General features: G+C 50.1%; 1 protein-coding gene across 1 annotated transcript in view; it reads right to left on the reverse strand.

Moving 5' to 3' along the window:
- The window catches only part of BSN (bassoon presynaptic cytomatrix protein), a 108,539-nt gene extending 104,892 nt beyond the window's left edge, over positions 1-3,647 (reverse strand). The window contains exon 1 of the mRNA XM_030940052.1: positions 3,424-3,647. Coding sequence (XP_030795912.1) covers positions 3,424-3,647 — 224 coding nt within the window. The remainder of the gene's footprint in view (positions 1-3,423) is intronic.
- Between the last annotated feature and the right edge of the window lie 10,940 nt (positions 3,648-14,587).

Consider the following 14,587-nt stretch of genomic DNA (forward strand, 5'->3'; position numbering starts at 1 on the left):
GCCTGTGTAGACCACATTCTTTATGCCATTTCTCTCTATCTCTACCTCTCCTAACCCAGTCATTTTTCCACCCTTACATCTCTACTTCTCCTAAAGCCTAGCTCTGCCGCTCCACTCTTCCCAATTAACAACCCTGTAAGCACTGCCTATTTGACATTTCTCAGACACTGAGCTGCCCACAGTGTCTCTCTTAGGGTTCTTCCATGATTTGGCTCTTCAAGAGCTATCTGACCAACCAGTCTGTGAGTTGCTGGAGGACAGGGAAGCACTATATATCCTTTCCATACTCTCCACAAAGCCAATAACTGTGCTTGATAGCTCTGATAGCTGACAAATGCACCTTAGCTGATGGACTAGATATCAATTTGCAAATAACAAAACATGTGCAAGTCCGCAGAGCTGGTTTGAACTAGATAGGCTGCCACTGGTCTACATGGCTCCTTCGTGCAATTATTTTAAAAAGTACTTTTTTTTTTTTTTTTTTTTTTTTTGAGACGGAGTCTTGCTCTGCCGCCCAGGCTGGAGTGCAGTGGCCGGCTCTCAGCTCACTGCAAGCTCCGCCTCCCAGGTTCACGCCATTCTCCTGTCTCAGCCTCCCGAGTAGCTGGGACTACAGGCGCCCGCCTCGTCGCCCGGCTAGTTTTTTTTTGTATTTTTTAGTAGAGACGGGGTTTCACCGTATTAGCCAGGATGGTCTCGATCTCCTGACCTCATGATCCGCCCGTCTCGGCCTCCCAAAGTGCTGGGATTACAGGCTTGAGCCACCGCGCCCGGCCAAAAAGTACTTTCTGAGGTACCGATAAAGTTCTGTCTTGATCTGGTAGTGTGCCATGAGTGTATGTATAAACAAAATCCCATCAATATGTGCGTTCCACTGTACATTAGGCATATCTCCATAAATAAGTAAATGAATTAATGAGTGAATGATGCCCCTTCCTTTAAGAGGATGCAGCCTACACCAGGGCACACAGTTTGGAAAGTGGAGCCTGGGATAGAGTTCAGCTTTCTCCCAAACCAGCACTCCTTGGAAAAGACACAGATTATATAATTGTACATGGCCACCTTGACACCAGAAACAGAGATACCTTCCTTGAGGGATTCTCTAATGCCTAAAGCTCCACATCATCCCGACAGGCTAAGAGGCAGCACTATGGGTGTGGCAGCACTGCTACTCATGGGATTTAAGTCAGGCTTTTCAGTGGCAAATGCTGGAGCCACCTCCTCACAGAGTCCAAGTCAGCTCAGTATGAGGATGAAAAGACTAATTCAGCCTGGGATGACAAGGTAATATGGCAATAGGATTTAACTCCCCCAGAATCATCTCCCTTTTTCCTGGCCCTCTACCGACCTCTAGGAGGTTTCTGACTGCCCCAAAATTAAAAATCTTTCCGAAAGCAAATATGTCTCTGTGCTAAAGCTCTTTCCTGAATGCCCAGAAGCACATCTACAGGGCTTTTTCCTCATCAATGGGCCAATCTGTTCAGTAGCATCTTAGAAGAGAACATGCTAAATTTGGCATCAGGTACCTGAGATGTTCTAGTGAGAGGAAGTAGAAGCCATTGTGATACTGAAGGAGAGACAAGCCATGGAGGTGCTACTCAGCTGAGGTGCTATGATAAGCTGAGTATCAGCTGGAGGAGTAAATCCCACCTCCTAATGGTCTCTGGTTCTCACTTCCTGAGTCTGATAGTCACAGGACCTCAGCACCACAGGACCAGGTATGAGCCTTGCCCACAGCCAGGTAAGAGATTGTGTGACTACTAAATCCAACAAGAGTCCATGGTTCCCCTCACCCACAGCGGTTCATGGGTCTGCCCTGCAGCAGAATGTACAGATGAAGTAAAAATGAAACACTAAAAAGGCATATGAGCAACAGACATCAGCCTCCTTACAGTCCGTCTGAGCTGCCCAGGTCTTTCCAGAATTTTGTATGATTGGCTCTGCAACATCTGATAAACTACAAGCAGAGCAGCCTGTTTGGTTATCAGAAGAGAAATGACAAATCCCCATACAGGGAACTCTCAATAACAAGGTGTTTTTCCATTCAGCTACAGAAGCTTTCCCTTGGAAGGAGAACACTAAAGCCTGGGTGAGCCTCCCTCAAGCTAAAACCCAAACAGCAACTCAACACACAGCAAAATGGACAGTGTTTGCAGTGCTAAGAGCTGTGTGCTATCCTACTGCATTACTATTATAGCTAGAGTAAAATGGACAAATCCCACCTCTAAAAAGGATGCTCACAGGCTGACCTATCTGCCGCAGGTTTCAAGCTACTTAAGAGCTTTTCATTACTGTTTGTTGTCTAAGAAATGACTTCTGAGGAAATAAACACACAAGAGATATAGTCGGGCAGCCAAAGAATAAAAAATTATGCATTCTCACAGTTTATGTGCTCCCACACAGAAAAGCCAGGGCAACATATATCAGCAGACTCACATGGAGCTGGAAGCACCTCCCTCCCACCCCCTGGGGGTTTTGCTACTCCCCAAGCCTATTTGGTGCAAAGATAATGCCTTCCATTTTATCCTGTCATCTCTTAGTAGTTTTCCTGAGTTTTCAGTCTACGACTTATATATTGGCATTCCCTTACAGCCTTCACTGCCACTTGACTGTTTTTGCAGGACCTGGGTTGGCATACATTTAAAACAAACTGGTTTCACAGTATTTAATCAGATATGTTCTGTTTAAAGCATTCTGTGTGGGTTTCAGCTTTTCCATTGGTTTGATCTAAATCATAAGGTAACGAGAACATATCTGGTGCTGGATGACTCAATAGCATTTTTGCTTCACCCCAAAATGTTTCCCTAAACCCTGGTGAAAGCACATGATCCTATTAGTATTGTTGGGCCTAAACAAGCACCTCTTGGTGTCCAGTGGGCAATTTTCCTTTCCCCCAAAGGTGATTACAGCCACTAAATGCCCAAGGAAAGCCCAACACCAAGTTCATGGTTCAACTATTTTCATCTCTCTGTTCCTCGCAGTGACACTCATCTTCCCTGACAGCCACTCCCATTGTGCTCTTTCCTCGGCCCAGCACAATGGACACATGCAGACACCAGCAGACAGGGAGGACGTTTTCCATCCCATTGCTCCCCTGTGCGGAGGGACCAGGCTAAGGTTACATAAGCCCCTCCTGAGCAGTCAGGCCCGAGCGTTGGGGAGAAACGAATTTGGGGTTCGTGACGGAGTCACGGTCTGCAGGCCCCGACTGACCCTGCGCTCGTCATCCTGCCACGCCAAAGCGGGGCAGCTGGAAAGGAAGGGCCGCTTCCCGCGACCACCCAGTTCACACCAGTCCGGCAGGGTTCAAAGTGCGGCCGGACGTCGAACCTCGCTGTCCACACTAGATCGCGGGATCCTGGGCCCGGGTCCCGGCCTCAGGCTGCAGCTCACCGCCCCCCGGGCGCCGAGACACGCGCTTACCTGCCCGGGCCAGGGCCGGGGCCGGGGCCGGGGCCGGGACCAGGGACCGGTGGTACAGCGGTCGACCGCGCTGCTCCCGCCGCAGGGAGCTGTCCGCCGCCGGCCGGTGCTGAAGGAGGCTTTCCTGCGCCGGGGCTGGGGCCGGGGCCGGGGCCGGGGCCGGCGCCTCCAGGGGGCAGCGGCCCGTCGCCAGCGCCGCCCTCCAGGCTGGCCTCGTTGCCCATGGCGGGCAAGCGGGCGGGCGGGGTCGGGGTCGCGCTGCGCCCGGGCCGGCGGCTCCCGGGCAGTGCTCACACTCTCGGCGCCGCCGCCGCCGCCGCCGCCGCCGCCGCCATCTCCCAGCTCGGCTAGCGCCGCCGCCTGCCGCTGCGCATGCGCGTCTCGCGGCCCCCTTCCCTGCATACGCCCCCTCCCCCTGTGCGCGCTCCCGCCAGCCTGCTAGGACGTGTGTCCACGCGCCAGCTTCTGGGTAGCTGGGAAACGGCCGCCGGCGCCGGCGCATGCGCTGTCTAGGGCGCACGCGGCTGTCGCGTGCTGAGAAGCAGCCGGGCGGGGCCCGGCGGGATCGCTGCGAGGGCCCTGTGAGGAGGGGCACCTGCCACTAGAAGCGGCCTCGGGGACGTCGCGCTGAGCCCTGCTTTGAAGTCGGGGACGCTTTCCGCCTCGGTGAACTCGAGAGTATCAACTCTCCTCCGGGTAACTGGAGTGCCACAGCGGGCAGACGTCGTGACGACAGGCCTCGGAGAGGAGAGGGGCTACCCAAGGATGGCTCAAAGGATGCATAGGAGTTGGGAAGGCAGAGGAACAAGTGTGTTCAGAGATGGAAGGTCGTAGAGGGAAGGAGAGGGAGGGTGCTTGGTGGTCGGGCCAGATTGTGAGGGTCTCTAAGGCCAGCTGGGGAGTGGAACCTTTATCGAGATGGTGATGGGAACCATCTGGGATTCACGCTGAGGAACTGGAGTCTCAGGAAGCGCCCGGGGCACAGATGGAGGGTGTGACAGGGCTGCGTGAAGCCAGCTGGGAGGCCACCTCAGTCAGCCCTGGGAAAGTGACCTTGGGGAATGGAGAAGAGGAGTTTATGGTTCTCAGGCCTGGAGCTGTGGATCCCAGGACTGTCTCTCAGGATAATGTTGCCTCTGCATTATCCTGAGAGCTTTCCGAATTACTTCCCCGCTGCCTCACATTTACAACCGGTGTCTGCCCACTACTCAGGATTGTCTGCTTTGGTGGCTTCTCACACAAGCCTGTACTTTCCTATGGGAGAATATTTCCTAGGAAATGCAGCCTATATTCCAGTTCATCTCTGGCTTCATAAATCATGACTGTGTAGAAAGGCTTGAGTAACTTGAACCCATTTTACAAACCCATTTAATTCTAATGTTGTGGAATATATCACATAGGGTGTAAGCAGTTCTAACTGAACCTAGAATAATCCAGGGATCCCAGTGAATGCTGATAGCCAGCCTGCTGGACAGACCGGTGGCTGTGCTGGTTCTGGTGAGGAGGAGCCAGGACCCTCCCTGGGCCTTCCCCTATGCCCTCCAAGCTGCTCCCCCTCCATCCCTGACCTCTGGGATGGAGCAAGTAAGAAAAAGAGGAAATGCAGAGCCCCCACTTCCTGACATTTTCTCCTGACTTTATACCTCCCGTCTTTTGCGCTAAACTGCCTGGCCCCTCTGGGATGACCTAGGATGAAGAGAGCCTCTCTTCCTGCATATGATGGTCCTTGCCATGTTTCCTCCTATGCTGCAGGATGTTTGATACAGCTTCGTGAGTGGTGACTACATGTGCACATTTAGGCTCCAAAAGAGTCCACATCTCAGCCCTGATAGGACCCTTGGCAACTGACTTAGGCTCACTAAGCCTCCATTTCCTATTCTGCAAAGTTAGAATCTTAGTAGCTCCTCGAATATGGGGGATTGTAAGGGTGGAGTGGCTGATGTAGATACTTAATTTTTTTCTTTGTTTTTTTTTTTTTTTTTTTTTTTGAGACAGATTCTCGCTCTGTCACCCAGCACCCAGGCTGGAGTACAGTGGTGCGATCTCAGCTCACTGCAACGTCCGCCTCCCGGGTTCAAATGATTCTCTTGCCTCAGCCTCCTTAGTAGCTGGGATTACAGGTGCCCAACAACAAGCCTGGCTAGTTTTTGTATTTTTAGTAGAGACAGGATTTCACTATGTTGCCCAGACTGGTCTTGAACTCCTTACCTCTGGTGATCCGCCCACCTCAGCCTCCCAAAGTGCTGGGATTACAGGCATGAGTCAATGCACCCAGCCTGATGTAGGTACAACACCAGGACAAGTGACTGGCACACGTATGACAACTCTGTTATTAGTTGTCTCCCTGGTGTTGGTCTGGGATGTGGCAGTCTTGTGCCACATATTTCCTCCTGGGGAAGAATATGCTCACAAACACTATGGGCAGTCCAGTGGCCTGACCTTGTCCCAACCCAGGCTGTTATGGCTTCACAGACCCCAGTCAGTGTGGGTTGGGCTACTTGAAATGGGGGAAAGGATGTTTATTTTTTTGTTTTTGTAGAAACCACAGGAGCTATGGCTTTCCACAGATTTAAATCAACATGCCTCTGGTTCCTGTGTGGTTAATTAGCTCTACCCAGCCTGCAGGCCTGGGGAGTTGCCCTCCTCAGAGTGGATTCCTGGCTGTTAGCAGACCTCCAGGGTCTCTGCTGCCTTGGTGACAAAGGGCACAGCACAGTGGACCCAGGAGGACCTGAAAATGTAGGTTAGAGGTGCCCCTCCTCTCCTCTCAAACTCTCCCAGTTCTGTTTCCTTTGAGGAGCATCCCCAGGAACATGCCTGCCCTGTGTTCATTCACCCCTAACATTCAGCCCAGGGACTCCTGCGGACCATGGGATGGTGTTGGCCTCTGGTTATGTGGGGCTCTGATTCAAGCTCCCATTTTCATTCACTGTCCCAGAGGCTGTTTACCTCCTCTTGATCTAGACTGGGGCTCCTCAACAGCAGGACCTTGTCTGAGTGGTCCTATCCCCTGGGCTGGCCTTCAGCAGGCCCTCTGAGGCTGATGGTTGTGCTGGATTCTCCACGACGCTCTGAGCATTTCCCTCACCTGCGCCTCTAAGGGGTCCACCAATCACCAGGCTTAAAAGCACCCAGAGAGATCTTTGACTTTAGCTGCTGACCTAATAAGTAACAGGGAGAGTGCTGGGATTGCATCTGGTTTCTCCTCATGGAGGGGTTGTTGATGAGCTGTCTTCACTCATCCAGGAGAATTCACTAGGGTTGACTGTGCTTTATGACAAATGAATAAAAAAACCTTTCAGTTTGTGCAAGCCAACTGTGTGGTGTGTCAAGTATCGCTTCCTCCTGGGTCCAACTGCTGCCCCACCAGGGACAGGATAGACCTAGAAACCCTGCAGGAGTTTCCCAGTCCCCTAAGCTTCACTTGCTGAAATATCTTCCCACTTCAGCATAACATGTGACACATGGCAGCCATTTTGGAGATGGCCAGATGAGAGGACAGTCAATCCACATGCCTAAATGGAACTGACGGACACCCCCCAGCTTGCTTCTCCAGTCTATGCTCTCAGACACTTGCAGAAGACCAGAGGGAAAATGGAATCAGAAAACAATAACAACAACAACAAAAACCATCCAGGGCCATGCACAGTGGCTCGCTCCTGTAATCCCAACACTTTGGGAGGCCAAGGCAGGTGGACTGCTTGAGTTCAGGAGTTTGAGACCAGCCTGGGCAACGTGGCTAAACCCTTTCTCTACTAAATACAAAAACTAATTGGGTGTGGTGGCATGCACCTCTAGTCCCAGCTACTTGGGAGGCTGAGGTGGGTGGATCACCTGAGCCTGGGAGGTCGAAGCTTCAGTGAGCTGTGATGGTGCTACTGCACTCCCACCTAGGTGACAGAGCAAGACCCTGTCTCAAAAAAACAAAACAAAATGAAACAAAAATTCAGGTGGGAAAAAGCCCAATCAGAGCCAGCTCACTGCTGGGATTAGTGGAAATGATTAGTCACCAGAAGGCAAAATGTGGAAGAATGAAGAGATGACAGGACCTTAGGAACTACACCCAGAGGCCAGCTGTGCCATGGGCAAAGCATCATGCAGGTCATCCCCAAGAAGGGGAGAACGGGTAGAGCTCAGACTCTTCCCTGCTTCCCCATAAGTCCAGTTCACCCTGGGCTGATCCTTTCAGCATGGCAGTCTCCATGGGGAGGCACCAGATCCAAAGATAAAGATGTCTGTGGGGGTGAAGAAGAATGGCAAACTTTGCAGGCAAGAGTAGGCATTAGAGATATCAGAGGAGGAAGACAATAGAGAAGGATGACACAGGATAGGCTACATCTAGAGGATATAGTGCAATGGACTTTGGACTATTCCAGAGAGGCTGAGAGAGCTGGCTTCTGTCTACAAGGCTCCTTGAACTCTGCACCCTTCTTTTTGCTAAAGTGCTGCTGAGGCCTGTCTCACTTCCCAATGAGAAGCGACTCAGGAAATTGGCTCCCTGCCCCATTCCTTCTTTGGGAGAGAGAAACAGAACTGAAGAGGAAGGAAGGAAGCCCAAAGAAACAGAGGTTTTCTTTCCTGGCTGAGGTTTGTTGGCACTGCCCACTAACACAGAGAATAAGGCGGTTCCCTAAGCAAGCCTTAGGCTGGCATGAGGCTACGAACAAGTGATTGTATCTTCATTCTGCTCAGCAGCCCACCTGGGCTGGCCTGGACAACCTCATTGGTATACTGAGGTCTTAAGCTGGCCATGGCCCTTGGGAAAGCAGGAGAAAGGAATAAGGCTGGAAGGTACAGAATTTGCTTGAAGCCTTGCCTACATAATTCCTTTACTGTTGCAATTGGCAACTCTTTGCTTGCATTATGTGAAAAAAGTTGGTAAAAAATTGTCAGAAATGTTTACCACCAGCCTAACCCCACCACCCATGCATTGCTCCCAAGAAAGCTAATTAAGGCCCATTGCTATTAGAGTTACATGATTCTGAAGGTTTGTTATGACAAGAAAAAATAATGAAGACACGGTTCCTCCAAGTCATAAGCATCCAAGTCAAAACATACTGCATCCCGGCCGAGTGTGGTGGCTCACGCCTGTAATCCCAGCATTTTGGGAGGCCAAGGTGGGCAGATCACGAGGTCAAGAGTTCGAGACCAGCCTGGCCAAGATGATGAAACCCCGTCTCTACTAAAAATACAAAAATTAGGCACGGTGGCAGGCGCCTGTACTCCTAGCTACTCAGGAAGCTAAGGCCTGAGAATCACTTGAAACTGGGAGGCGGAGGTTGCAGTGAGCTGAGATTATACCACTGCACTGTACCTTGGGCAACAGAGCAAGACTTTATCTCAAAAAAAAAAAAAAGAAAAAACATCCTGCATCCCTTGTCCCTTTGTGTTCACCCAGACAAGCCTCTGGGCTGGCTTTGCCTGTCTCATGCATGCATGCACTCATCCCCCTTCGGCAGGCACATACCTGACTCCTACATAATGCCAGGCCTAGAGAAGACTGTGAGACCTGCCCTTGAGGAGCTCTGTTTGCAGGAAGACAGCGATAGGCACACAAATTGTTTCCAATAAACTATAGAAAATGTCACCAGAATCTCTATTGTGATCCTGTCCCCCACCTATCTCTGTTTCGTAGATTGGGGGAGAACAGGCCCGGGTGGAAAGTCATGCACTTATGCCCTCTCCTGACCAGCCCACATGTCCCACTCCAGACAACAGCGGTTCAGGCATGACTCTGACTGCTCATGGGAAGGGGCAGCTTGCTCAGCCCCTCCATCAGACTCAGTTCTGCATGTCTTTAGGGAAGTCTCTCAGAGAGGTCCCTACCTCCTCACTCCTCTGTGGTTCTTCTACTGCAAACCCAAGGACATTTCTGAGAATCACCCTTTACCATCAGGAATCTCAGGCCACGGGACATAGCCACTGTCTCCACTGAGCTCTATCTCTGTCCTAATCAGAATGGATTGTAGTAGGGGCTTGTTTGTTCTATCTTTACCAAGTGCCCAGGGAGCTCCCAGAAGCCACTGGAAAAGCTTCTGCCTTCCAGGAAAGATAGACAGAATGGGGTAGGGAGTGAGTCTCTGATAGTGAAGCAAGAGCCTTGTGGCAAGGAGAAAGGTCCATAGGGCTAGGCATGGTGGCTCATGCCTGTAATTCCAGCACTTTGGGAGGCTGAGGTGGGCAAATGGCTTGAGCCCAGGAATTCAAGACCAGCCTAACAACATGGTGAAACCCATCTCTACAAAAAATACAAAATTAGCCAAGTGTGGTGTCATAAGCCTGTAGTCACAGCTACTCAGGAGGCTGAGGCAGGAGGATCACTTGAGACCGGCAGGCAGAGGTTGCAGCAAGCTGAGATCATGCCACTGCACTCCAGCTTGGGCAATAGGGCGAGACTCTGTCTCACAAACAAAAAATTGGCACTTTTTGAGCTCTAGGATGAGGGCAGCACTGTGCCAGGCCCCCAGGATACAGCAGAAGCCAAGACTGCTCAACCCTTCTGCCCTCACTGAGCTTGTGATTTCGAAGTCTGGCCTTTGCCTGTCTGCTGCTCAAACCAGGCCCTGAACCTGGAGGACTTGACTTCTGGCCCTCAATACAGGACCACTACCCTGTCCTATAGTGGTGGGTGTGGTCACAGCATCACCAGGCCAGGCCATGAGCACTAAAGTCATACTCAGGCATCAGGGTGGTCTGAGGAGAACCCCTCTTGGCTCCTCCAGGTTCTGGGCTGGGTGGTAGCAGGTATCAGTCAGGTAGCCACATCTGGGTTACCACAGCTATGTATGTATTAATAACCCCTCCACCTAGAAGGCCTGGAATGGACATCAGCTTTCTGAGAAGGCAGTCTTTCTGACAATGAGCTGACAGTGCAGACTGAGAATTCCTATTAAGGCTGGGCAAAGGACATCATCTGCTACCAAGAGAACAAGAAAGGCCACATATTCAGCTGAGATTCCAATCAGGCCCACCTTCCATCTCCAGCTCTGCTCCAGGGATATTCTTGGGGCTCACAGGGTTGGCACATCCCTCTCCTAGCCCTGCATGATCACAAGCCTCTCTGAGGAGGATGGAGTTCCAGGAGTAAGCTCATGTGCTGCCTGAACCCAGGGCAGGGTTTGGGGCACAGTGATTGCTGAGTCAGAGCCACTGGGGTCACACTCAGTACCTCTTCAACCTCTCATTTGCGTTCTAATCATTACATTGGACACAGGAAGGCAGAGTTGCCCCCTGCCCCAAGCATACCATGTGCTCCTCAAAGAAGCCCAGGAATACACATCTTCAGCATCATCCCACAGGAAACTGTTAGGAAGATGCATAGGAAGAGAGCAAAAGACAGGAGGCAACTCAACAGCCAAACATGTTTATTTACAGAAATAAGCCTGCAAGGGGTCCCAGTCAGGAGTCTGCCTGGCAGTCAGCATCTGGCTCTGATCGATGACAAGCTGAGGCTTTTATAATAAAGTTTCTATTGGGGAGGGGTTGGGGAAGTGCTGGCTGGCTGGGACTGTTGTGGACTTTTCCAGCCAGGGGTAGATGTAGTTAGGGCCCTTATGCTCTGTTGAAGCTATAGGCAGGGTTGACATTTGCTTTGTTTCTGAGAACCCAGTAGCCAAGGTTGTAAAATGGCATAACTATTGTTAGTCTTCATATTCTCCCCCTCTTTGTTTTAATTATCTCTTTGGATAGGGTTTTTAGCAGAGGGGCAGCTACTCGTTCTGACTGCTTCCTGCTGGTTTAGGGGTGATGGTGTCGGGGGAGGTAGCCTTCCTCTGGTGATGAAGTCATTCCTCATTGGTGTGCCAGGAATGCCACTTTTATATGTCCCATTGTGGTGGCCAGAGCAATTGAAGTAACTGTTTCTAAAATGAACTTTTGAAAACAATTTAGCGGCTGGGCATGGTGGCTCACGCCTGTGATCCCAGCACTTTGGGAGGCTGAGGCAGGAGAATCGCTTGAACCCAGGAGGCAGAGGTTGTGGTGAGCCAAGATCATGCTATTGCACTCCAGCCTGGGCAACAAGAGCGAAAGTTCGTCTAAGAACTTTCTTTAGTTCTACTGCTGCAAGGGAGTTTATTTGATCTTTTTTTTTTTTTTTTTTTTTTTTTTGAGACGGAGTCTCGCTCTGTAGCCCAGGCTGGAGTGCAGTGGCGCGATCTCAGCTCACTGCAAGCTCCACCTCCCGGGTTCCCGCCATTCTCCTGCCTCAGCCTCCCGAGTAGCTGGGACTACAGGCGCCCGCCATCTCGCCTGGCTAGATTTTTGTATTTTTTAGTAGAGACGGGGTTTCACCGTGTAGACCAGGGTGGTCTCGATCTCCTGACCTCGTGATCCACCCGTCTCGGCCTCCCAAAGTGCTGGGATTACAGGCTTGAGCCACCGCACCCGGCCTATTTGATCTTATATATGATCCAGTTGAGTTGCTATTTCCATTAGTCCCTCCTTTAGTTGGGTAGACAGGGGAACTGAAAAAGCTCTAAACTTGCGGAACTAAAGCCTATTGCAGAAGAGATTCCAAGAGCAGCAAGGATTGGAATTAGCTGGATTGCCCTTTTTATTTTTGTGTGCACACATGTGTGTGTGTGTGTGTGTGTGTGTGTGTGTGTGTGTGTGTGTGATGGGAGGAGAAATTCTTGGTCCTTTGTGGCAACAGACGAGGGAGGCGAAACTAAGCTAAAGTGCAAGTTCCAGTCCAATTAGCAGACAGGCAGCTGTAGAAATTATGTCAACATAAGAAAAAATAAGGGCTGGAGGGGGCTAGACAGGCAGCAACATCTGCTTAAAATAGCAGGTGGTAGTTTGAGGCATCCCGACCTGATCCTCCTTCCCGTTCAAATGACACAAAGGAGGAAGCTAGGTGGGCATCGGTTAATAGTTGGAGAAGCGGGTAATGAGTTACCAAAGGTATTTCTGAGAATAGTCTGTGTTCAGATGAATCGAGAAAGAATCGGGTTGGACCCGGAAGAGGAAGAAGTTGGCATTTGGATTTTTCATGTCTACCATAGATATTGAATAAAGGCAATGTAGGCCGGGCGCGGTGGCTCAAGCCTGTAATCCCAGCACTTTGGGAGGCCGAGGCGGGTGGATCACGAGGTCAGGAGATCGAGACCATCCTGGCTAACACTGTGAAACCCCGTCTCTACTAAAAAATACAAAAAACTAGCCGGGCGAGGTGGCAGGCACCTGTAGTCCCAGCTACTCGGGAGGCTGAGGCAGGAGAATGGCATAAACCTGGGAGGCGGAGCTTGCAGTGAGCTGAGATCCGGCCACTGCACTCCAGCCCAGGCAACAGAGCGAGACTCCGTCTCAAAAAAAAAAAAAAAAAAAAAAAAAAAAAAAAAAAAAGGCAGTGTATTAGCTGGCCCTCACCCACTGCAAAAATCTGACCCTTGAAGCTGAGTGCAGTGGCTTGCGCCTGTAATCCCAGCAATTTGGGAGACTGAGGTGGGTGGATCACTTGAGGTCAGGAGTTCAAAACCAGCCTAGCCAACATGGTGAAACCCCATCTCTACTAAAAATACAAAAATTAGCCAGGAGTGGTAGTGGGTGCCTGTAATCCTGGTTACTTGGGAGGCTGAGGCAGGAGAATTGCTTGAACCTGGGAGGCGGAGGTTGCAGTGAGCCAAGATTACGCCACTGCACTCCAGTCTGGGCAACAGAGAAAGTCTCTGTCTCAAAAAAAAAAAAAAAAAAAAAAAAAAAAAAAAAAAAAAAAACTGACCCTTGGTTACATTCATAAGCGTTACTACCTGTAGGGAGAGAAAATCTGAAGGGGTAAGAGGGAGTGGCTATGGCTGATGAGTTGGGTCACTGATGAGAATGGGTCACTTCCTCCTGTTATAGAGGAATAACTAGACTTGTTGTGTGAGAGAGAGAAAGAAAGAGGGAGGTTACAGTCCGAGCATTTTAAAGACCCTACTGGAACTCCGTTTAAGAAGCAGGTGAAACATATAGGAGCCCGAGTAGTGAGTAGAGTGGTGGTTCCCATAGGTCCTGTAACCACGTGACTTTGGATAGGGGATAAAGTTGTTAGTTGTTTGAGAACGACCAGACGCGCCTTTTTGGCTATGACTGTGACAGGATTTGTACTTGGTTCCCAGAATGCAGATCCTAAGGTAGTTTTAGTAATGGTGAGGGTTGCCAAGGAATTGGCCCAGGCTTCTAAAGGTCCAGGGAGATAATGGTATATGGGAGACAAGGCCGGCATGCAGACCCAACAGAGGTCTGTGGAGCCTAAGTTGGCCTATTTTAGTAAGTTGTAAGATAGCTGCAAGGTATGGTTTAAGTAAAAGGGAAGAGTGGTACTAGAAGGAGACAAAGTACAAAAGAAAAAAAAGGATATTTGAGATGGGGTGTAGTCTGCAAAAGTTTCCTGCAGCCATACCTCATGAAAGGAGGAGAAATAAATTATGAGGGGTGGGGGGAGCCTGGATACCAGGAAAGGTCTTCTACAAGGCAGCAAATAAAATTACTGAAAGAGTTGTTGGTTAAAGAATTGTGGGGAGTCAAGTGATCTTGAGTTTGTTGGGTCCTGTAAGAAAACAAGAAAATTGAGACATGTTGGGTTTAAGAGGAGGAGCCCTTTTAAGTTTTGAGAAATGTATCCAGGGAGCTATACCATTTAATTTTGCTGCAGTGGGGGGAATTGGTGGTTGTTAAAATGCCAGCTTTTAGTAACCTGGTGATGATGGGTTTTATTCCCTTAAGTCCAGCCTGACTGAGGGGATATTGGGGTTGTGAAACAATTTGGGAGGGGTCCTTAAGTTTTATTAGAAATGGCTGGTGGTATATGGCAACAGTGGGCTGAGAAGTGTCCCATACCATTGGGTTAACCCCTTGGACTGAAATTGTTGAGGACTGAGTTTGGGCTTCATTGTTTTCTGGCTGGCAAAGGAGCAAGTATGCAGGCACCTGCGGTAAGGCATTCAACTGTAATGTGGCCCCAGATTTATTGAGTATATCTCTTCTAATAAGAGATGTAGGACACTGTGGAATTACTACAAATGAGTGAGTAAAGGCAGTACTGAATAAGGTGTAGTATAATGGAGGTGTTCGAGAGTGAGTGGTAGGGTGGCCATCAACCCCAACAACAGAAATGGGGGAACAATTTAGGGGTCCATCATACTCTGGAAGAACTGAGAAACTTGCCCCAGTATCCAATAAG

Source organism: Rhinopithecus roxellana, chromosome 1, assembly GCF_007565055.1.
Source record: "Rhinopithecus roxellana isolate Shanxi Qingling chromosome 1, ASM756505v1, whole genome shotgun sequence".
In the NCBI taxonomy this organism is placed as follows: domain Eukaryota; kingdom Metazoa; phylum Chordata; class Mammalia; order Primates; family Cercopithecidae; genus Rhinopithecus; species Rhinopithecus roxellana.